This window comes from Nymphaea colorata, chromosome 1, assembly GCF_008831285.2.
Source record: "Nymphaea colorata isolate Beijing-Zhang1983 chromosome 1, ASM883128v2, whole genome shotgun sequence".
NCBI lineage: Eukaryota > Viridiplantae > Streptophyta > Magnoliopsida > Nymphaeales > Nymphaeaceae > Nymphaea > Nymphaea colorata.
In genome coordinates, this window is record NC_045138.2 from 28,516,826 (window position 1) to 28,540,626 (window position 23,801).

Genomic DNA, 23,801 nt, shown 5'->3' on the forward strand with positions numbered 1-23,801 from the left:
AAGTGTACAAGAGCCGGAGTAAGTAATGCGGATTTTCAAGTTCGAAAGAGCAACTAAAGAGGCAAAATTGATTGGGTTGAAAAAAACCAAAACTGTAAGTTGATTTTGCAGAAATTTATTGCTTTCAAATCTCTTCACGAGATGAAAATTAGTGCTAGTGCGTCCTTGTCTTCAGGGTCCACATTACTTTTGTTGGTTCCAGGGCTGGAAGTTTTGGTGGAGGTGCATTTCTTCCCAGGTCAGGTGCGTCCGTTCGGCCGATTAGCTGGGGTAAAAATTTTCACCGCATTTTGGGGCCACAGGGATCGGACGTGAAAAAAATTTCACCTGCATATTTTGCCTGTCGTGCCCAGTTTCATCGTGGTAACTGGGTAGCTCTGTCTTCTTTTGATCATGACTAGGGTCTTCTCACATTCAAATGCAACAAAAAGTCATCTCAAGAATAACTCTTCATGCATAAGTTTCATTCCAGGATAAGTTATTGAGGACAAGATGCTGTGGGAGCTGAAACAGGGCTGGATGATTAACAACCCCTGATCTCATTACCGAATGAAGCCAGAAGGACAGAGCAAACTTCGGGAAAGATCTTGGCTTTAAAATGACCTAGCTAACACCGATTAGTAAACTAAAAACACTTCCAAAAAAATCTACCAATAGTTCAAATAAGGCACCTAGAAGCCACTGATGAGGCCAACGAGAACAGTAACTAGCATGAGAAGAGTTACGAAATCTATAGTTCTTATTGATGAATTTGAGCAGATCAAGAGTTGTATCAGATGCTAATATTTACACTATTGTATAACTCCCATCAATTGTATCCATCATTTGATGTTTTTGTTACAGTGGAACATAGTGATACTACGAACAAGACCAATAAACGTAAACCTGAAGTGATCCAAGTAGGAAAACGTTACACTTTGTTTTCCAAATTGTATAATTCCTTCTTCATTCTTCTTTTCTGATAGGTGATGCTGTCTGTATCCTAAAACTTTTACTCTCACAGATATGCAACCACTTCCTCTTTTCTGATAGGGAGTGCGGTCTGTATCCTAAAACTTTAATCTACAACCACTTTTGTCTTGCATCATTCACTTGCCCTGTGCCTTCTGTCTTGAGGCAGTAATTAACTAAACTAGAGTCCTTTGATTACCGAACGTCAAAACTCATGCCCTTAAGCATGTATACTAAACTTTATGACTCGAAAGTAGTTGGTCTGCCTCCTGTATCCATGCCAATATGCTCATGTGCCTGCTTACTCCACAGCCCACATGCACGTCTGGATGATAAGCAAAAATTGCACAACACAACCTTCTGGATATCAAACATTGCAATCTCCATTGCCCATTGCGGAGTGAAGATCCCTGCCTCTGCTGCTGCCCAATCGAAGAGGCATCCCATATAGCAGCGGAACACCATCTCGGTCGCTGATCGGCTTCTCGGCCACTGGGGACGGGGCATTGCCTGAATTTGCCCCATGCCAGACCAAGACATCTACAACATCCTTCATTGATGGCCGGTTCGCAGGAAGGGCGTTTGTGCAGAGGAGGCCTAGCTTGAAGACGGCAATCATGTCCTCTGCTACATGAGGGTTATAGATACGTTTGTCCATGGCTTCTTCAAGTGGCCTACCTGCGCGAACCAAGCGCCAAGCCCAGTCTGCTAGGCTCAGCTCCTCCTCTCTGTTGTAGGCTTCCTTTCCAGTAACAAGCTCTAATAATACCACCCCGAAGCTGTAGACATCAGTCTTTCCGTTCACCTTCACGGAGTATGCACATTCTGCATGCAGCCAATAATATTAACACAGTGAGCAGAAAGATGATAGCCGCCCCCCTGGCACAACCAAATTAAGCTTGACATGTCCAAGATTGGCTCAGACTCAGAATGAATTGAGCCAATATGAAACGCATAAAGAAAATGAGCAAATTGAGTTGAGTTCAAATCAAGTAGTTGTAAGTTAAAACACATGGAGGCCTCTATTCTAAACATGTTAGGTATCAACTTGATTGAATTTGGTAGAATGAAAGAAAATTAAAATCCCAAAACCTTGTTCTGACAGTCTAAAATCAGCAAAAATTTGAACTCTTAGCTGATCGATTCAAGCCAAGTTTGTTCATTTGCAAAGAAAGGGAAGGAAAGAAAATAAAAGAAATTCTACAAGTTTCTTATCAGCTATATAATATGTTACGTTTAGAATGCATTAGTTACTAATGGATATGGTTAAATAGGCGGAATCGGCCACTTCAAGGGACGATAGGACTCGGAGAGAGAGAGTCTCACCAGGCGCCATGTACCCGAAGGAACCAGCAACGGCCGTGACGGTGTTGGCTTCTCCTGGTCCGGAAATCATACGGGCCAACCCGAAATCGGCGATCTTGGGAGTGAAGTCGGCGTCCAAAAGAATGTTGCTGCTCTTCACGTCCCTGTGAATCACCGGCGGCGAGCACTCGTGGTGCATGTAGCAAAGGCCCTGTGCCGAGCCGATCGCGACTCGGTACCGCGTCGGCCAATCGAGAACCGAGTCGAGGCTGCGGAGCCAACGGTCCAGGCTGCCCCTCTCCATGAATTCGTAGACGAGGAGGCGGGAATCTTCGCCGGAGATGCTGCAGAGGAGCTTCACCACGTTGTAGTGGCGGATCCCGCCGAGTACCTCCACCTCCGCCTGGAATTCCCGCTCCCTCTTCTTGTCCACCTTCTGACCGTCCCAGATCCGCTTCACGGCGACAGCGCCATCGCCGATGGGGACGCGGTAGACCTGTCCGGTGCCTCCCTGGCCCACCAAGCGGTCCTCCGACATTCCCAGCCGGATATCTTCCTCCGTGAAGCGCAGCTTCTGGAAAGAGGTGAGCTTCCAGGAGGCGTAGTCGCCGAACTCACGCCTTCGCCGGATATAAGTCCGGACGAGCGCCGTCGCCAACGCGGTGGTAAGGAGGCCGAGGACCCCGACGACCGTGAGGATCGCGATAAGTGCTGTTGGAGAGGCCTCCTTCGACCGGCGGCTACCATCAGAAGAGCACTTTCGGAGGGTCCGAGTCAGGGAAGGGTCAGAGGCGCAAAGGCCGGAGTTCTGGAGGAAGCTCTGATCAAATGCTGCATTATCGAAGGCGTGGGGTACCTTTCCCGAGAGGGCGTTGCCCGACAGGTTGAGGAAGGTGACCGTCTGTATGTTGAGGGAGGCCGGTATCTCACCTGTTAGTTGGTTCTCCGAAAGATCGAGGCTGTTCAGGGACGGCAGGTTGGTAATAGACGCGGGGATGCTGCCGGTGAGCTGGTTGTGACTCAGGTCCAGGATATTTAGCTTTTCCAACAAGCCGATTGCGGACGGTATCTGGCCGGTAAAACGATTGTTATCGAGATATAAATCTGTGAGGTTGTGCAATTGCGCCAGGCTCGCAGGAATTTCGCCTGAGAATTTGTTCCCACTTGCTTGTATTAGCTGAAAATTTGCACTGTTCGAGAAATTTGCAGGGAATGGGCCGGAGAAGTTGTTGTTCTGGATCTCAAGCCAAGCGAGGTTTGAAGGCAAGGCACTCGGTAGCTCGCCGGAGAAGGAGTTATCCCCGATCCTCAAGTATTGTAGACTCTTGTAAGACCACACGCCTTCCGGAATCTCACCAGAGAGTCGGTTGTTCTGTGCCTGGATCGCCAACAAGTTAGGGCACTGGCCCAGTCCCTCTGGCAGCCTCCCGGAAAAGCTGTTCATGTAAACGCTGAACGTTTGAAGGGCGCCGTTCCTGCATAGGTCTTCCGGCAACTCGCCGGTGAACCTGTTCATGTCTATCTCGAAGTAGGTAAGGTTAGAGTTCCGGCCGAGATCGGGCGGCAAGGTGCCGTTCAAGCTGTTGTTGAAGAGCTTCAAGTACTGCAACGTCGAAATCTGGGCTATCGCCTGCGGAATCTCGCCTGAGAGCTGATTTTGGTAGAGGTAGAGGTTGGTCAAACCTCGCAGCTTGACGATGTCCGTCGGTATCGTCCCCGTCAGGCGGTTCGAGCTCAGATCAATCTGCGTCAACCAGACGGACAGGATCGGCCGGGGAATCTCCCCCGTCAGATCGTTATCATTGAGAAACACGGACGTCAGGTTCGGAAGCTGGAAGAGTCCCGCCGGTATAGACCCAGTCAACGCGTTCTTGGAGAGGTCGAGCCATTCGAGCGCGATCAAATTCCGGAACCCATCGGGAATGGGTCCAGTGAGGTTGGCGTGCTTCAGTTCCAGCAAGCGCAGCCGCCCGAGCCTCCCGATTTCCGGCGGAAGCGCCGCCGGCGCAAAAGGGTTGTTCGTCAGTCTGAGCTCCTCCAGGCTTGAGAGGTTACCAATTTCCGGCGATATCAGCCCGTCTAGGAGGTTCTCGTGGAGGTAGAGTAACCGGAGCGCCGCGAGGCGAGAGAGGCCCGCAGGGACGTCACCGACAAAGTAGTTGCTCGAGAGGTCGAGCGTCTGAAGGCGGGCAAGGAGACCGACGCCTTCCGGGATGGGTCCCCCGAAGTAATTCTGTGAAAGGTTAAGAAATACGAGGCTGGAGCAGCGGAGGAGAGAGGAGGGAATGCTTCCATTGAAGTTGTTGTTGGAAATGTCGAGAAATGTCAGACTGGCGAGGTCGCACAGAGACGGGGGAAGCTGGCCGTCGAGGTTCTGGCTTTGGAGATTCAGGCCGGTGACGGTGTTGGTGGAAGGCGAGCAGGAGACGCCCAGCCAGGAGCAGTGATTGAGGTTGGATGAGTTCCACGAAATGAGCAATGAAGGGTTGCCCCAAAACTGCTTGATGCCGAGAAGCGTGTGGCCATCGTCGGAAGAGACGACCGAGAAGAGGAGGAGGAGGAAGGAGGAGACGAGGAGAGAGGTGGCGGTCGCCATTGTTGGCGGCGACGTGGTGCAAGGCAACTCGGATGGCGAGTTCAGGGTGATATAGTCGTCGGGGTGCGGTGGGCTGTTGGTGCTGGTGGCTCGGGGCTTCGTGGGTCCGTGGCCTCGTCTAGTACCTTGAGTAAACAAAAGAAAATGGAAGAAAACGTTGCCGGAGGATCAGATTCCGGGACCCAGTTTGAATGGCTAAGCAAAGTCTGGGCTCAAACTCTCGTTCTGGAGAGAGATGGAGCTGGCTTTTGTTGACCCACAGTTTCTTTCACGTTCCGCAAGGAAGAGCAGCGCCGCCTTCACACCTCTCAATCATCAATGTGCACTCTTAAAAAAAAGATGATTTGTCTGCCAAAACTCTGATGGAGAAATACAGATATCTTTTGTAAGTCAATTCCAAGCCCTAGGAAGCAACACGGAACTTGCAAATTTCGTGAAAGAGAAGACGGAAACGTCAACGAAGATGGTTCAGAGATTGCTGCTTACCGAAATAATGTTGAAGCTGACGAGAAGAGTATCTTTCGACACGCAAGGGAGCTCCTAATCTCCGTGCCGCGTCTTCTGATCAGAATGAAGTATTCAACAAGCTGACTCCATTTCATTTAAAAAAAAAAATACCGAGAAGGCAGAAACCAACAAATCTCTCTTCTATTTTTCGCCTTTCTCCTGCTGGTTTTTGACTTGTGAAGCAAAATCGGTTCGTTCCTCGTCTACCACCACAAGCCCGTCAACCATGGCTGCTCAACTTGAGCAAAACTGGGGACCCAATCCAACAGAAAAAGAGAAAGATAAAGATAGATAGTGCATTTACTTGGACGATTTCTTGTCGGGTCTTGACTCTTGATAATAGGTAGGTAACTCGAGCTCATTGACTTGAGGATACAATGTCGAGCTCGAACTCAACTCGTTTAACTATTCATGTCAATCATGTCCCGAGCTCGAACTCAACTCGTTTAACTACTTCATGTCAATCATGTCCCGCTTCTTTTAAATCGATCAACTAGTTTAGTTGCTACTCGTTTATAACTCAACATTTGAGTTTTAACAATCAAGTTCGAATCGAGCTCAAGCCTAAAACCTTATGTTTGAGTGTTGACTCCATGGCCTGCTTCACCACAAAATCGTTGAGCACGTCCCTGCCCTTTGCAATAGCGACTGACATAACCCCCTCGAATAGCAGCCATGGAAGCACGATAGGCAGAACTAATCCACCCAATTTACGCCGATACGACAAAGCACTTGGTATTGAACTCTTGGTCTACCTGACTTAAACATGTTCAAGTTCAATCCCTTAGCCCAGCGGATATTGGAGCTTTTGCTGGAAACAAGATCCGTAATTTAGCGAGTTACATATGTGACCAAGAGCATGCGTCTGGTATTGTAAATACATTGATTCGTGTAAGCCCGTTGATTGATATGCACCATATGTATACGCCTTCTCCACAATGAGGGCAACTTTAGGATGTGATCAATACATCATATTCAAATTGGATCTTCTCTTTATGATATCCGATTTATGAGAAGAAGGGTATATGAATAAATAAAATCTATAGATCGCATGTCCCAATCAAACTTTCAAAGTCACAATTTGAGTCCAATAAAAGTCCGACGTTTATTTTCACGTTTAAAAATGAATCCAAATCCGAATCTGACTTACAGATATGCAATTTGATAGAAACTGTTTTGATATGTTAAAAGCCGATCGGCTTTCAAAATGTACGGATAGTTAGGGGTAGCTCGACTCGTTAAAACTCGGTTCATGAATGAGTTCGAGCTGCATCATTTGCTTAATGAGTCAAGCTCGAGTCCCTGAGTCGACTCATTCAAATAATCGAGTTGAGTTTGAGCTCGACACTTAAATATCGAGTCGAGCTCAAGCTTTAATCGAGTTTGTCAAGTCTTAATCAAGTCGATATATTCAAACAAGTTTACGAGTTTGTCGAGCCTTAATCGAGTCAAGCTCGAACTCAACACGTAACGATAAATATCAATTCTATTCAAACGACTTTGTTAAGCCGTAATCGAGTCGAGCTCGAGCTCAACATGCAATTGCCGAGTCGAGCTCGAGCTTTCCTTTGAGCTCGAGTCAAGTTCTAGGTTTCATTAGTCAAGCCGAGCTCGAGCTGACTAAACTGAGGCTTGACTCGACTAGTATTCACTCCTACGAATAGTAGATATAGGGCATCTGTTTGACCCTTAATGTGAATTTTATAGGATATTTGTCTAAAACCAAATAAAAATCAGAATCCTATGGATGTCATTTTTAAGTACAAATGTGATCCAATTTCTCAATCGAATGTTAATTTGTACTACTATTCTTCTACAATCACAAAAAGAAAGGCAAATAAATCATAGACAGACTAACAAAAATTTTATTTTTGTAAAAGTATCACCTTTTTACCAATGTTTACTTTGGAATTCCTTTACAGTTTGGACATCTTTTTTATCGTTTTGAGGATTATATATAAAGTAAAGCTGTTAACTGGAATTTTCCAAATTTTACAAGGCTATTTATAAATATGTCAAAGTTGAATGGTCATTTGTCATTTCTCAAGATTTTTTTTAAAAAAAAAAACAATTCCATCCGCAGGCAGGTGTAAGCGTGTGCGAGCAAATTGCTCACATAAACTCACGCAAATTGCTTATTTATTTATATACTGATGAGTCATAGGTATTCAATTCTCATGTATATATTTGTGATCTTTAAAGGTTTCAAATTAAAATTTCTCAGTGTCCATCAACCAAAAATTTCATACCGCCATTATTTCTAACATCCCATGGACACAGAAGCCATAACAAACAAGCATTTTCCGTTTCTTAATGCAAAATATTCTAGAGAAACTATATTTCCTTGTGGATCAGTCACCAAATAAAAGCAGGTCAGCGACATAAATTGACACCATTAATGCCATTATTGTTGTGACGACGATGATGATATTTGTATTGGCCTTCTGTTCCACGGTCAATCTAAGATCATGCTGACACCTTCCTCATCAATAAGTTTCACATTATTCTTCTTCTTCTTCCACTTTGCCCTGTCACAAAGGCGTCAATTGCTTGGACGTCACCTAAACCTGACCCGAACCACATCCGGTTGGATCCGGATACTGGGACTCACTAACCATCATTCTCGAAACTATAAGTTCAAATATTGGTAAACAAGCTGGATATGGTTTACAAATCTCATATTTGAACCAAGATTTTGGGTTTAAAATGAGATCCATTTACTAGAAAAAGATTGTTACTATTTAGTGATTCTATCCTAAAATAAAATTTTATGTTATAGGGTTCCACGAATCTGCCTTAAGTTTTAAGGCAGTTTTACTAGGTAGTAACAATTTGTTACTGGTACTAAACGGGTCGATTTCTTAATATCGACTTGGTGATTGTACCCCCAAGACTAATACCCCTCCCCGCCACTGGAGCTTATGCATGCAACTTCCGACATTAATGTCATCATGCCAAGTATAGATCTTGACCACTTTCCATTTTTTATGAGCAACGCATCTAAGGGATAAATAGTGGCTAGCAGGGGCGGAGCCAAGGGGGCCTGCATGGGCCCTCACCTCAATTTTTTTTTAAATTTACATGTAAATTTTAGAAAAAATTATTTGTCATATATAAAAATTTTGAAAAATTATATTTCGGCCCGTGTCAAAATTTAGAAACTTTAATTCGACCCCCTTCATGAAAACTTTCTGGCTCCACTCTTGGTGACCGGTTATACTATCTATATTAGACAGAAGCCAACTATATTCTTGTTATCGATTAAGGGATAGAATGAGCATCTAGCTGTGTGACCCACCTTCTAGTATAAAGTGGATATTGAAGAAATTCACCTTCACACTGATACTCGCCAAGGAGGAATCCAATTTGCACTTGTCAATCGACTATGTTCGAAGCCAACCATGGATGCACATGCTTTACCCTTTACATCACGAGCGAAGCTAGGAAATTTTTTTCTTAAAACGAGTTATTTTATGATAGGAGCAAGCCTAACTTAAACTGTCAATATCAAGTACAAACATATATCCTGCAATATTATAAAATTCTTGCTGAAAGTATGTCCCATTCCCACTTGCCTACTAAATTGACATCTCCATTATGAATCCTAAAGTAAAGCAAGTGGAAATGTTCTCCTCTGCCATTCATTCCCTTTTTATCTTATTGTTGTCTCGAGACACAGGACATTGAACTCACTAGAGAAAAAAGAGAACACAGAGAGGATGCACATAGATGAGATAAGATTGAGAAATCTTGGGAAGATTAAATATTTCTCATGAACAAGTGTAAAGAAAAACCCATGTGATAAATTGATTTTTCCTTTCTTTAGTCTCAAAAATATAAAGAAAAACCGAAAAATTTTGCATGGGTATCGGTTTTGTTCCATATATGGGACAATAGTACACGGGGAAAAAATGTCTCACTTTCTGAATTTTCCAAGATAAGTTTGGATATGATTCTGATGTCCTAGCTAGTGGATTCCCCATTGTGGGATGTTGTGGGTTCCCCCATTTACTGACACACGCTCCATGTTCAAATCTTGTGAAGATAATGAATCTTGTTAGGAAGTGTATTATTAAGCTCCATGTTCAAAAATAATGAACTAATATCGTGATAAATTAACACAAACATAAGCCTAATTAATAACTTCTAGATAAGAATCTTGTTTTGTCCTACATATTTGTGTTTACAATTTTCTACACAGATCCCGTTCAAGGCTCTTTAGAGGTTTTGGCTTGCTTGCACCTGTAAGCATATTAGATCTTATTTGAAATCCCTGATTAAATTATCCTGAAAATGTTATCCAGGGGAGTGTGGAGAAATTATATCTAGAAGTCTATACCCCGAATCCTATTTTTCATATTTGTTATCTCAATCCGATTTTTAAATTTACATCAGAACCTAATCCAATACCCAACCAAATCGAGACCATATTATAATATATTAAAAACTAAGTATTGGGTATAGGCCATTCATTTAACAATGAGCTAGCTGAAAACTGGGCCATATCTGATGCTTCTTAAAAATTGAATCTGCATACGAACAGGTGTCATTTCTGTAACTTCAAGTCCGATTTAATTTCTTAACCAGATATTAATTTTTTTTATATGCAAACCTTTTGAAGAAATTTGGTCAACAGCAGTGGCAGAACTCTTTCCTAAGGTTGGGCATTGGTCGGGTACCCGATGGGTACACGGTACGGCCTGACTCGGGGCCGAAAAAAAAGAACCTGGCCGGCCCAATAATTTATTGGGCCAGTTCGGGTGGGCCCAAGTGAGCCCGGTTTAGCTTGATATTTTTTTTAAATACATATTCTATTAATTTTTATGTCTAACTATAGTATTTTATTATGATTAAAGATATTTATATATTATTTTATATTTAAAAATATATGTTTTTAATTTAATCGAGTCGGGCTCAGGTTTTAATTGTCATGCCAGGCCCAGGCCTACGTTTCGGGTGTTGGGCCTGGGTACTGGGTATGGGGCTAGCGTGATGCCCAAGTTTACTCTTTTTTGAGGCATTATAAAATTTTCACAAGGGCCAAATTAAGGTTTTTAGAAATATCAAATAATAGAATTTTATTTTTTTAAAATTTCAAAAGCCATGAACCTGCCAGACCCCTTTCTGCTTTGTTATTGGGTTTGATCCGACATTTTAATCTGAATCCGATTTATTGACATTTCTACTCAACCGGCATGCCCGTAGGAATGATATGATACATAGGCCCTAATGAGACACCCAAGGAAATATAACTAACTTTGTTGGGCCCATGGGCATAAAGACGCCAAATGGAGTTCAATGTTGCCATGAAGTGGAGACCACAGATGCCAAAAAATTTGTCCCTGAAACAATCAAACAAGAACCTGATGCCTTACAGAATAGAAAAAATATTGGAGAAAATTTTTTTATTGTCAATAAATATTCAAATGTAAAAAACATTTATTTCTCATAAAGACGACATCGAATGAAACAAGTTTTGTTTCATCGCATTGGGACGAAGATCGTGTTTGAATTTATCCCTGGAATTGTCTTTTTTTTTTTTCTGCACATAATATTTTTTGAGGTCAAACACAACTGGGGATTCAAATCGATCCAGATTTGATTTGGATTGATATCAGATCGGTATCGCCAAACCCGATTCGGTTCCATATTTCAATGCAACGTAGGGAACAAATCCAACTCCACTATGAGCTTTCACTCGAAAGATTGAGTTTTGAGAATCAATTCGGGAAGATACCATATCTAGATATTCACAAGAAACCTGATAATATTTCTGAACTCCTGAATGGTTAATCATAATTTTCTGGATGTAATGGTAAACTCTTTTTCCCTTAATAAAAAGATATCTTATATCACCATCAAGCAAGGGAGGTTCGTCCACTTAAAGAATATCATTTGATGGTTGACATTAGGTCAAATGGATCATAATTCAATTAATAACTCCCAACTCTAATTATTTGTTAGGGTCAACTTTAAACATCATCAACTCGCCGACGTTTCTCGTTTTCCATAAGGTTCGAGCTGGGCGTATTTTTTGTCAATCAGAAGCCACCTGCTACACTCGAGTTGATGGGTGTCTCATTGCCCACAGAGGTCTCTTAACAGACTTTATCTTGGGTTCGGCCTCTCATTGAACCGTCAATATATAATTAGTGAAGATATGCACTTGTTAATCTAATGAATGTTTTATGGTAACAAATCTTTAAATTTTAACCATTCGGCAACATTCGATAGCATGGAACTGTCCCTGTATAGTAAAACCTTTTCACATGAAATGAATTATAGAAACAAATGAACTTGATTTTGATAGATAAACAACAAGATGAATGTGAACAGAATGACTATCATGTTCTTTTCCGAAAAAAAAAGGAAATCTATTAAATTTCTTTGCTGAACTCAAGTTCGGGTGTAGCTAAAGTGATGACAGACTGCTTAGATCACTAGAAAGGTATGCCAACTATGTGTCTACTCGGATCATAATAATTTTACAGGAATTTTTTACTATACCTTATTCGAGGTTTTTAACACGCAACCGACGTTAAATGTGTGGTTTTACAATTTAGAACGATTAGATATGAATCTTTTTTTTTTAGTGAAGAATATGATAACATTAATCATGTAACGCCAATGAATTGAATAATACATAGTAAAGGAAAATAGCGAATAAACTGTTAATTTTTGCTGTAAAAACTGTTAATTTCTTTTAGACATGGTTAAAAACTGCAAAGGAGGACTCACTCTATACCAAACCGGTTCGACCTCTGTTACATTCGTATCGAACCGCCTTACGAAGGGCAAGAAGGTCAATTAGTACCCTCCTGTCATTCCTGCAGAATTCTGGGGACATTACAGTCATTTCGGAAGAATTCCACTGCCTATAAAATGCCTCCATTTCTTCTTGCCTCGCCGAGGAGTCAACCACGGAGGGAGGGAGAGACACCTGAGAGTGGCGACGCTGGCAATTTCCGTCGGCCGGGTTCCTCTTCGGCGTCACCGGATGGAGAAGCGGCGCCACCACCTGGGCAAGGTACACCGCGCTCGACCTCCTGCGCTCTTGTTGCTTCTGTTCCTACCTTCCTTCCGGGTATGTCTTCTACGGGGTCGGAGGTAGAGCGGTGTATATAATGTACATACGATAGACGAAAACTCCATAAAGCAAAAAAAGGGCAAAGTGGAAAGAAAGAAAGAAAAGGGATAAGAAAAAGGCAGACAGGATGAAGCCAGGCAGTAGAATTCTTCTGAGCAAAAAGAAATGGGTGTTCTTTCGGGGTTGTTTTTGTGTTTTTTTTTTTTTCTTTTGTCTATGTGTCTCTCTCTCCCCTTTCTCATCTGTTCCGGTGGATTGGCGGTTTCTCTGCGCAACGACTACTGACGGAAATTTTTCCCGGGTTCTCATTTCTCTTGGTTTTTGTTTTGGGGAGGTCAAGCGCCTCTTTGGTTTCTTGATCTTAAATGGGTGGATGGGAGGTGATGTGTTTTGTGGCGATTGTAGCATTTGATCTCAATGTAACCCTCTTCTTCGTGATTCACAAAGAGGAAATCAATTACCATCTTTGTTTTTCTTCTCGTTTCTTGTTTTTTAGTTTCTACCTCTCTCGTTGATGGGGCTTATCTGATTGTTCAATGTGTTGTTCTCAAAATGCAGAACATGGGTTCTTTCTCATATTGGACAGTGAATTCTATTATGAAATGTTAGTTATGGAAAAACAATGAGTACTTTTATTGATGGGTATGACTTTTTCCTCATCTATTTGAAGCGAGGTCCTGAGAATATGGCTTATGGTTAGGGTAGGAAAAGCGAAATAACAGATATAATAATGGTTTTCGCAAGAGCCGGTGGTCCCATTCTTGCTTATTCTTCCAAATTGTCCTTACTCAAGTGAGCAAGAAAGGGAAGCAGGAAAAAGGGAGTGCCACCAACTGTTTCTTTCCAATCCCGTCTTGAAAATTTTTCATGAAAAGTATCGATTGATTGCTTAGACAACAGAATAACTTTCAGAAAAAGAAAGCAGAACATTGTACCTCTTGGTTAGCTTGATTATGTGTACCTCATCTTCCTTGTTCACTCTTCTCAAGTATGACGCACAGGCATCGTTTTGTTGTACCTCTAAACATACCAATGTTTTTTAGTCAAGTGAACAAGGAAGTCCCACACGAGGCCATGATGTGGCTTTCTTATGTAAACGTAAGAGCAGGAAAAGAATTCATCACATCCTCTATCCACATTGGTTAGTGGAGAAATATTAAGCGAAACCAATATTGAGAAATGCTTTCCGATGAACATGTCCGATTATGACTTACTGTTGTTTTTCTGATGGGGAGTCTAGCTTTCATTTTTCAAAGAAAATATGAAAATGTCAATGAGGCTGAATATGTTTTCCAACAGGAGTCCTTCACTTGTTTTCATGTGGGAAAGCATTTCCTGGTTTAATCGTAAGTATTTATACCTTGTGCAGACATCAACGGCAAACTTGAAGAAATTTGTGAGGCACTTCAGAGAAAGTGTCGACCATCCTCTAATAAACTGTAGATCGTGTGTAACTTTCTGTGATATTATTAAACAAAATGCCGTTACCTCGAGCGATAATCATCTCCTTCAGATTTATACAAATTCTGCTTCATTTCCATATTTCTGCTGCCAAGTTGCTTGAATTTTTCTTTTTAACTGAAGCTTTGTTTTTAAATCAATGGAGCGTCCATAGTATTATGTATTTTCTTGCCTTGTAAAAACCGTTTGACATTATTGAAGCTGATCATACAGGTACTCCATATTGACTGTCTTTCTGTATGTATTCTTTGTTACAGATATCATAGTAACACCAAAAAGGGTCGGATCTCAGTTGCTTCAACTATATTCATTAAGACCCACCCACCCGCACCAAGGTGCAGAACGGTCAGCAATTATATTCATATTACGTTCAGTTTTCTTGCAAATACTTTAACCAGAGTTTCATTTTTGTCGCTTCCTGATCAAGCTGTGCAATTATTCATTCTTTATGGCATATAATCATATCTGTATGAAACGAACTGAAGTCCGCCTGGCAGTACGCGTCCCAATAAAGAAATTTTACCAAAAATTACTGCGTTAGAATTTTTCTGTCTTGAAAAGGTTATTATGACTGCCATGATTCCTGTCTATAAGTGGTTTGCCGTGTAGTCAAAGCAACACATTCTTTTCCGCCTTGGGTATATATTGATCTGCACTGATTGAGGAGCTTCGCATCTCCAACCAATGTTGAGCCTTTACAAATCATACTTTTGGTTGTCTTTTGCGTTAACTTGTTCTCGATCTTCCCCTTATTCCACCAGCACTAACTGTTCGTGGCTTGAGTTCCACTAGTTGAAGAAACTTCTTAAGTACAGACCAGAGTGTGCGGCATGACAATAGAATTTTTAAAGGAAAAAAGGGACAAAAGAACATTTGATGCAGTTCGTATTATATGCTTATTTGTCTGAGGCTTGGTTCAAGCTTTTAACGTATGAATGCACCATGCCGTTTTTTCCCTTGGGATTAGAAGAGAAAAGAGAATCAAAGGTTTTGCGGACTCAGATCTCAGGGCAGCCTGCTCGCCTTTTCTTTTGGCTCATACAGCGACAGTGTTTGATTCCATGTGTTGGGAACCTTTTTCTCAAAAGCTAGCTGACGAGACTTGTAAGACCCATTTAGTTGCACTCTCTTTATTACAATTTCCAATAATGGGTTAAGTTTAACCCTTTACATACAGACTCCAACAAAATTTAAAAATTTTGAAACCTATGTCATATAAAAGTCCCAAACTGGGATGTTTCCTCAACAATGGCTTCATAAAAACACTGTTAAAAACAAAAGCACAAAAAAGTACAGCCAAAGACACCACCTTAAGAGTCTTGTCACCACCAAGTGCTTGATCGAGACTCTTTGCATATGCAACACATTTCTCCAGCCATCTTCGATTTGAAAGTGTGTGAACAATGTCACCGATTAACCACTCATCATCCTTTTTCCTATACCAGGAAATGGTAGCATGAAATGTCAAGTTTCCACATCAACCACACAAAAGTTTGAATGAAAAGAACAAATAAATGATGAAAATAAGAAACACAGACAATGAGTCTCGCGGCACTAGAACTACAAAGTTGGAACCTATTCATCAATAGCAGTAAAAAGGAAATAAATAGTTTCTCTGCAGATTAAAAGATACATTAGAGCTGCTAGCATTACATTGATGAGAGAAGTAATTCCGTGTGCCCATTACATAATTGAATTTTATTTCACACGATCTAGCCAGTGAATATAGGTTACTACCACAACCGTTGACTTTATTAACAACTAAGGCATCAATTCTTCGTGTTCCAACTTCCAAACTACCAATCTTTACCCATTTGTTTCACCTTGAGGTACATGGAGAAACCGCAAGAAAGGCATCAAAATTGAATTGAAGATTCTCTATACCTAGAAAAATCCAAATTGTCTAACAGTTTGCATCAAGAGGCTATTTATTGCCAACTTGAAGTTGATCAATACAATTAGTTTGTATGTAATTTATTTGTCCATATATTCCTCAGTTTTGCCAATAAATATGAAAGATATACCAAAATCAAAGCAACAACACTTACTTTGAGAGGAGCTCAATCCATTTATCTGCAATAGCCAATAGCCACGTGAAGGCGATAGTCGAACCCAACCCCTCCATCCTTCACAGAAATGCAAAATGTTGGCATAGCACTAACCTGCAAATTGAGACAAAAAGAAAATATGTAAGCAAATACAAGATTTGAGATATGATAAATAAAGTCTTCTACATATCTATTTTGAAAAAAAAAAGGAAAGAACCATATCCATGACAGAAGCCTTAGCATAGAAAAAGTAGACGAAATGGATTACTAAGCAGTAATATTAACTTATTTTTTCCCTTCCCTGTTACTACTATAAAGACTAGCACAACAATTGCGTCTGATGACTTGTTCATAGATTCACAATATACATCAAGTACATCAACTTTTTGATGCATTGCAATTCCTAGAGAGACCCGTATAATGCTATAATTCCATAACAAATTTATGAAGATGCATGACAAAGTGGGTATAGCACCAAGCTAGTCTAAACATATTCACATGCTAACTAGCTAATCAATACGGAAAGGAAAAGACATAGTAACATTGGAAAGTACTGCCCTTACATCTTCACCAACAGTAACTGCTTCAGGATAGAGACCATGTATAAGGTCATTAGCAAGCATCAAATAAACCACAGCATCTACATCAGTTGCAAATCCAAAGTACTCATTATAATTTCCCGTAAATGCCACCTGATAAAAAATTCACCATGCTCATAATTAGAAGCAGAATATAGAGACTACAAATAATGCTGCCAATGAGGTCAAACCAAAATAAATGCTGATACAGGAACAGATACGGGCAACTTTAGAAAATGTTGGCGTGGGAGTACAGCAGGGTGTGTATATTTATATATGCAAAATAATACAAAAAGTTAAAAATGAAAACAACATTTAAATAAACAACATATATAAAGAGAAATAACTCACAAAAACAGAATGTAAACTGTGTTAGAAGCAAGGAAGATCAAGTAAAATAAGAGGTTTGGATCAGTTTCGATCCAAAAAGTATGTAGGTGTGTCTAAATACCAGTTTTGTCGTGTGGGTATGGGACCTACTGAAGTACTCATGTCTAAATACCAGTTTTGTCTGTGTAGGTATGGGACCTACTGAAGTACTCATGTGACTTAGACTGAGCCAACCAAACTGATAAATAGCAAGAAACAGTTGAATGTCCAATGCCCACCTGCAATCTTTCTTAGCCAAAAAAGAAAAGGCAAGAGAGGCAGAGAGAAGTGAAATATAAGAGAGGACATAATTAGGGTTGTAAATAGGCCAGATTTGGTTTAAAGTTTTGTTGTTTTTCTATTTACCAAGTCTTGAATCATCCCAACCTCTGACATATATTCTGTCCCATACCCAGCCCATTTGCAATTCTAGCTATGATGGAGGGACCACCATATTGATTAATTAGCCAAAAGAACACCTATACATTGAACCAATACGAGAAAAACAATTTTCGAAATCAAATTCAAGATAAACGGCTAAATAAAATGTATAGGAAGAAACAACAAACAAGAGAAGTTCCCAATATACCTGCAAACCATGGTGAGTATACATCATCGAGGTGACACCATCAAATCTAAAACCATCAAATTTGTATTCCTCCAGCCACCATCTCACGTTAGAAAGCAGAAACCTCAATACCTAAAGTTGAACACAAGTCAAACAAAATATGACCTGAAAAAGAAGAGAAAATGAAAAAAAGAGAGTTGAGCTCAGGTTGGAACTCAGTAGGTGTTACCTCCCAATTTCCATAGTTAAAGAGGCGAGAGCCCCACATCCGATGATAACCTCGTGGACCACTGTGGAAATAGTGTGTGTCTGTACCATCAAACATGTTCAAGCCATCCAGTGCGTTGTTCGAAGCATGGCTGTATATGATCACACCTATAATTAAGACTTAAACCACCTAAGAAGATATTTATTAAAATACAGATTTTTCATGCACAATGTCTTTTTTTCATATACATAAATGGAAAGTTTATGTATTGAGACATTCATGGATCTGAACCTTGGACATATTAAAGTTCACTGTCAAGAAGATTTTAGACAAAGCAAAAGAATCCGATGCAAGGAAAAGAAAGAGCGCAGACAAGGAAATGAAAAGTATTTTCCCCAGCACCATGAAAGAATTACATCAAGCAATAGTTCCACCAAGGGCAAGAACTTGAGCCTCCACCACCACTAACTCGGGCACCGCTCCAAACAAAGCAGAAAAGTCCTCTTAATGTCATTATCATACATATTGCAACATTATCCGAGGGGAAAAAATGTCAAGTTGAAATTCTGATGCAGGAGCAAAGACTCAGAAAAAAGAGCCAAAAATATGTTTCTTTCTCAAACCTTACAAAGTACAGATTTGATCTGGATGAAATAAATAGCCAATCAATGGAGGCAACTCCAGTGCTTTAAATTGATAGATGCTGCTTGGACAGCTATATGATCCCAACAAATTAGGGTTAAACAGTTCCTTGCAAAAAATAAATACCTAAATCTAATGGCAAAACTAAACATAATTCACCAGATAGGACACTATACTGACTCCGTTTTTCAGATTTGATTGCCAAAAATATTTCATAAACTATAGCAACTTAAATATTATTTTATGATGATGCACCGATTAGCAGAGGTGGAACAAAAAAATTTATGTAGAAGTTCCAAGTCAGATTTTGAAAACTTTTCAACCCCTGGGGGACGTAACTCATTTTTCAAGAACTTTTATACTACAATTCTCTGAGTATGGCATCAAGTGAAAGAGAATTTTGTCTCTTAGGCATAAAATTGTTTGGATGTTTATATAGAACATGACAAGGTTGGCCCTCTATACCAGAAGATTATGACTCTTCGAAAGTTTCATTAAGTCCTTACAGCAGCACAAAATACAAAAAGGAGTCAACCACTCAGGTAAAATCAGCTGCACCTGTGCGGGAAATTAAACCTCAATAATGAGCTTGCTAAACTCATTTTTTGTCACGATGGACATCAGGGAAAATCCCGAAATATAAATTAATAAACAATCATAAATAAAACAAGGATTTTGCAACAACTATTATTTCCTTTCTCAGCTCATCCATTATGAACCATCCTCGAAAACAAAGCATGCTCAAATTCTGAGGCTTCATAAACCCGAAACTCTACTCCTTAGTCCTGAATCATAAGTTTTCAAGTAGACCAGGCCACTGTAGAAAAACAACACACCAATCCTCTGAGGATCTTCATTAAGCATTGGAACATGTAGGAGTTCAAACATTTCAGTATCTTAAGCAACAGAGCAAGTATTTCTGTTGAATGCATTGGCAAGGCATTCAACTTTTCTCACATAATGCAAAAAAACTTTATCAAAGAACAAGCAACCCCAGTTCATGAGCCTTATCAATAAGTGATTTGAGATCATCAGAGGTGCCACAATGACTGCTTACTGCAAAAAAATTCGTTACATGATACCTGAATTAAAAAAAATAGCATTAGCTTTTACCTATATATTTTCAATTTTTGAGGAGAAAACTACAAAGCAGCTAACATAATGAGAATGATGAACTAATACTAGTATATGTACACATGCATACAATTATATTCACTAATACTAGCACATGATGCAAACATTCACAGAAGTGACTTGGACAGACTCCAATTGCTAAAGAACTAAACACCAAAGAAACAGCATTCCCTTGAAACAGGTCCAGAGCAAGGTTGTCTTGATGTTCTAATGGAAACATCAGCTGAATTACCTTTTTATTAAATGCAAATGCAGCCAAGGTAATGTAAAATGGAGTAAATGAATTTGTGGACAAACATGTTTAACATTAAATAAAAAGTTGCAGAAACAACTTCAGTGCTTAAAGGGAAAAAATATGTACAAACTCGTGATCTCCACTAACCAACTCCCTAGAGAGTCAAGACCCTTGAACATATTCCGAGTAAGAAGACATACCCAAAGCTCACATAGTATGAGTGCTCTTGAATAGCCATAAGTTGATCAGCATTGTATCCCAGCCTTTTGATTCGTGGGAGCACTTCATCTCTGAAGTTAGCATATGTGTTTATCTTAGGTTCCTGAAATTCAAAACCAAAATTGCTAGAACAATTTCAAACATACAACATAGTAAATGAACAAGGAATTAGAAAAGGCAACCATCAAATATCAGGTGATCAGAAGCAAACAAAATAAGAAAACCAACCCATATACTATTTATATTATAGCCTATTGTTTCATTTGTGTTATTGTTCTAAACCTTCACCTGCAAACCCTTAACCATACAAGCAATGGTTCATGGGGATCATTACATCACCAAGTTGCAAAACCTACATGATTATCTGCAAGTTTCAATAAGATTCCCAAGAGCATGGCAAAGCTTTTGTTATTTTATAAGAACAAATCAAGAGGGTTGTTAGAAGCATCAAAAGCAATGCAGCTAGAAGTTGTACCTACCGGACTACTCATCCCAACATGTGCTTCATATATCCTCAATGATTTAGGTGCTTTTGGCTGGGGATGCTTGAATTCAAATTTTTCCTAGAAGAAAAATCAAAATTAATGTAAAAGCTCGGGAAAACTTGGAAGCCTCTTCCTCTAACAAGTTTGTTCATTAAATAGCATACCTCAGGAAGTGGATCATAATATATGCCATTATACGGGATTTCCCCAGGGGCTTGCACAGAGAACTTAATCCAAGCAGGAATTGAATCTTTGATGCCAGATGGAGTTTCCATATGGATCTGCACTTTTTCAAAAAAGTAAATAAAGATAATTCCATTAGACCAAATGCATCTCAAGCAAAATTACTCAAAAAGACTAACAGCTTCAAATAATAGAACTTTGGTTACTAAAACATTCTGAATTCTCAGCAACAAAGATGGACCATTAAGTATATTAATAGGAAATAAATTAATAATGTACTGGTTCTTCCAATAAAAACAAATGAAAACCTCCAATACAACAAGCCTTTTCAAATGTTATTTACCTAAAAAACAATCAAACAAGTCCTCAAGTGCAGGGGCGAAGGAAAGGTGAGGCTGACAGTAGCCAGGGCCCCACCTCACATTTTGAAAAAAAAAAGTATGCTTATATTTTTTTAAAATAAGTTAAAATTAACTTAGCACATGTAAAATTCTGAAAAATATTGTTGGATTGAAATTGGACTCCTGTACAAATTTTGAAGATACTATTTGCGCCTGCACCCCCCACACCCCACCCCATCCTTAAAAAAAATTCTGGCTCCACCTCTGCCCCAGTGGGCATGCATTTGGTATATTCCATATATGAAAAATGCCAATAAAAGTAAACAATGCAAAAAAAGGTTATCAAGTAAAAAACTATCTTCATACATTCCAATACAATAACTGCTAGGATTGGTTTCAGAATAGAATCCCCTTGTGAAATTGAATTCCAAAATAATCTATCATGCCTACCTTCACACGTGATCCATGAGGGATTGGTGGTGAGCCGTCAGCATTATTTGGCAAGAAAATTTCCCAAACACCAAACTCATTCTGCAGTCAGATGAATATCAGACTATAAGAAACTGAAGATCAAGCTAAAATGACTGAATAGAAAGAAAGAAAGAAAACAAATTTACCATCTTCTCATTTGAACTGTACTGTCTTTTTCTATCATGTAACTGTTATTGGTAATGATAAGATACCAGTAGTAATTCAAAGACTTCTTTCCCATAAGCAAATAAGTAACCAATTTATTCTTAACTAACATAAAACAAATGGAATAGGAATGGTTGACCCAGAAGCCGGTAAGGAACCATTGACAGTAGATTCTGTTCCATGCAGATCACCTAGATTGACAACTTTCCTCTAGGAGAAGAACAAGTTTTGGTAAGATTGGAAGACCTATAGAATGTAATTATTCTTGTAGAAAAGGTTGAACAAGGGTACTGTTAAAGCCATCTACAGAGATAATAGAAAAAAAATAAAACAAAACAAAACTGATATTGAATTAACAATCAAACTCCGATAACATGACTTACCCGTGTCATGATATCAGCATTGGGATTCCAATTGTTGAAATCGCCAACAAGAGAAGCTGACTGTAAATAGCATGTAAATAGAGACAAGTGTTTCAGAAGCAGGATTCATCAAATAACCCACAACAGTAGAATAACAATAAGATTGCAAAGATAAAAAGAAACAATTCAAAAACACACAAGAAAAATATGCAACTTGTGACCATAAGTAACGAACTTAAAATTATTTTAGACAGCTATATTAAAGCCAAGTGAAAACTAGGTAGCTTATGTATGCATGCCACATTCTGAAATCTGAACTACAAGAACCTTCTTCCATCCATGACAACAACTATCAATGCAAATATATCAGCGGATATGCACCAGGCAAAATCATGGGCAACTGCTTATTGGTGGTAAGCAATTCCTTATCAGACAGCCTAAAAGCTTATAACAATGTCATAAACAATGTACAGTAGATATCCTCAAGAAGCTTCCAGTCTAAGTCATGTGGACTTGCCAAAACGTTCGCCACACCTGAGTCATCGCTGCATGTGCAGCAACCGACAATTTGATTTCATTTTTGTGGAATCATTGTTACTGATAGCTTGTTATTCATTCATTTGTCACTTGTGGGCGATTGTGTACATATACACATACACAATCTTGCCGCAACCCCACCTATGTTTTTGAAAAATGTTGCACCTGCAATTCGTATCTGTGGGACATATCTTCCGCTCAAACCCATTGAACAGAAATATTCACCAGCTCGAGATTACAAACACATTCCCAGTGTCTTTGATAGGAAACTATTAAACAAAAAAAAAACCTACCATGAGAGTAGAAAACATTCAAAGTTAACTTAAAGAGAGCTTGCAAGTCCAAGTTAAATCATTCAACATAGTGTAAAAGCATTAACTTTTTGTTTCAAAGTTCAGAGAAGATGAAGCTAAGCTTGTATATCCATTCAACCAAGTTGCACATCTACTCAACTTTTCCCAGGTATAAATTAGAATATATAGGTTTTATCAGATATATATACCCCTTATTGCTCATGGCAAACTTCAAAATTTGGCAAATTATGGTTACATTCAGATAATTATTATCAGAGACAGAGCTTTAGCCTCCCTATCAAGATTGTTAATGAAAATGAGTTCAGCAACTGCAAAGACCAAAAAGAGCAAGTTTTCTACCATGTAACTGTACTTGCAAGCAGAAGATCTTTATCACAGAACACCAAGATCTAGAAAATGAACATAATGACAAGGTATGTCACAGGAGGTGCAAATTCTAGTTGACCTAGCCAGCCTAACTGCCCTTGCGTCCCAGATTGTGTCCGGATCAAATCCAGGATCTGATCCCTTTTGTTTTAAAATGGCTTTTGGTTCCCAACTTCTTAAATTTAAAAGGGACTTAGTTTACAATTCTCTCTTTGTTCTTCTCCTATCTCAAACACTGATGCCCACCTGCGTCAATCTCCAGCAATCAGCGGTGACCTTTTGGCATGGTTGTTTTTTGTTTTTCCTTTTTTCTTTATCTTTTTCACTTTTATGGTCACTATAAGATCTTTTACTGTCCCAACGAATTTCTGCAATCCAGTGAGCAAAAGGTAAGAATTTTGCTTTGTCGTTTCGTGGGTTGCTCGCTTTTCTATCGATTCCGCTCTTTTAGTTCACCTTGTTTTTGAATGTTTGATCCTTGGAGTTGTTTTCATAATGGGGTTTTCTAGTGAGAGTTGTTTTTAGAATGGGGTTTTCTAGTGGGAGTTGTTTTTAGAATGGGATTTTCTAGTGGATGCTTTGGTTCAGCGTCGTTAGAGCTTCATTTTCTTAGTGGGGAGGAAAAGAAACCAGCTTTTGGTGCTTTTTTTTTTCCTACTATGTTATGCG

General features: G+C 39.7%; 2 protein-coding genes and 1 long non-coding RNA gene across 3 annotated transcripts; 1 reads left to right on the plus strand and 2 right to left on the minus strand.

Annotated features, from left to right (window-relative positions):
• Positions 1-721: 721 nt before the first annotated feature.
• On the minus strand, positions 722-5,779 carry LOC116258452 (receptor-like protein kinase HSL1). The gene is made up of 2 exons (XM_031635618.2): positions 2,278-5,779; positions 722-1,776 (listed from the first exon to the last, which is right to left on the minus strand). Exons 1-2 carry the CDS (start codon positions 4,850-4,852, stop codon positions 1,319-1,321), a joined length of 3,033 nt encoding a protein of 1,010 aa, XP_031491478.1. The 5' UTR covers positions 4,853-5,779; the 3' UTR covers positions 722-1,318.
• Positions 5,780-12,275: 6,496 nt separating this feature from the next.
• Positions 12,276-14,452, plus strand: LOC126409711 (uncharacterized). Its single transcript, XR_007572321.1, has 2 exons — positions 12,276-12,386; positions 14,165-14,452. It is a non-coding gene; the product is annotated as an uncharacterized LOC126409711 (long non-coding RNA).
• Positions 14,453-15,118: 666 nt separating this feature from the next.
• On the minus strand, positions 15,119-22,034 carry LOC116262490 (1,4-alpha-glucan-branching enzyme 2-2, chloroplastic/amyloplastic-like). The gene is given in 13 exon segments (XM_031641925.2): positions 15,119-15,172; positions 15,217-15,343; positions 15,956-15,993; positions 15,995-16,069; positions 16,519-16,647; positions 17,492-17,602; positions 17,700-17,845; positions 19,293-19,402; positions 19,890-20,011; positions 20,388-20,471; positions 20,558-20,674; positions 21,368-21,448; positions 21,937-22,034. Coding segments are annotated over 13 exon segments (1,203 nt in total). The 5' UTR covers positions 21,946-22,034.
• Between the last annotated feature and the right edge of the window lie 1,767 nt (positions 22,035-23,801).

Coding starts and splice junctions, on each gene's coding strand:
- LOC116258452 (XM_031635618.2), bottom strand. CDS start 4,852: ATGGCGACCGCCACCTCTCTCCTCGTCTCCTCCTTCCTCCTCCTCCTC. Junction 1,777..2,277: donor CTTCGGGTACATGGCGCCTG/GTGAGACTCTCT, acceptor GGCTGCATGCAG/AATGTGCATACTCCGTGAAG.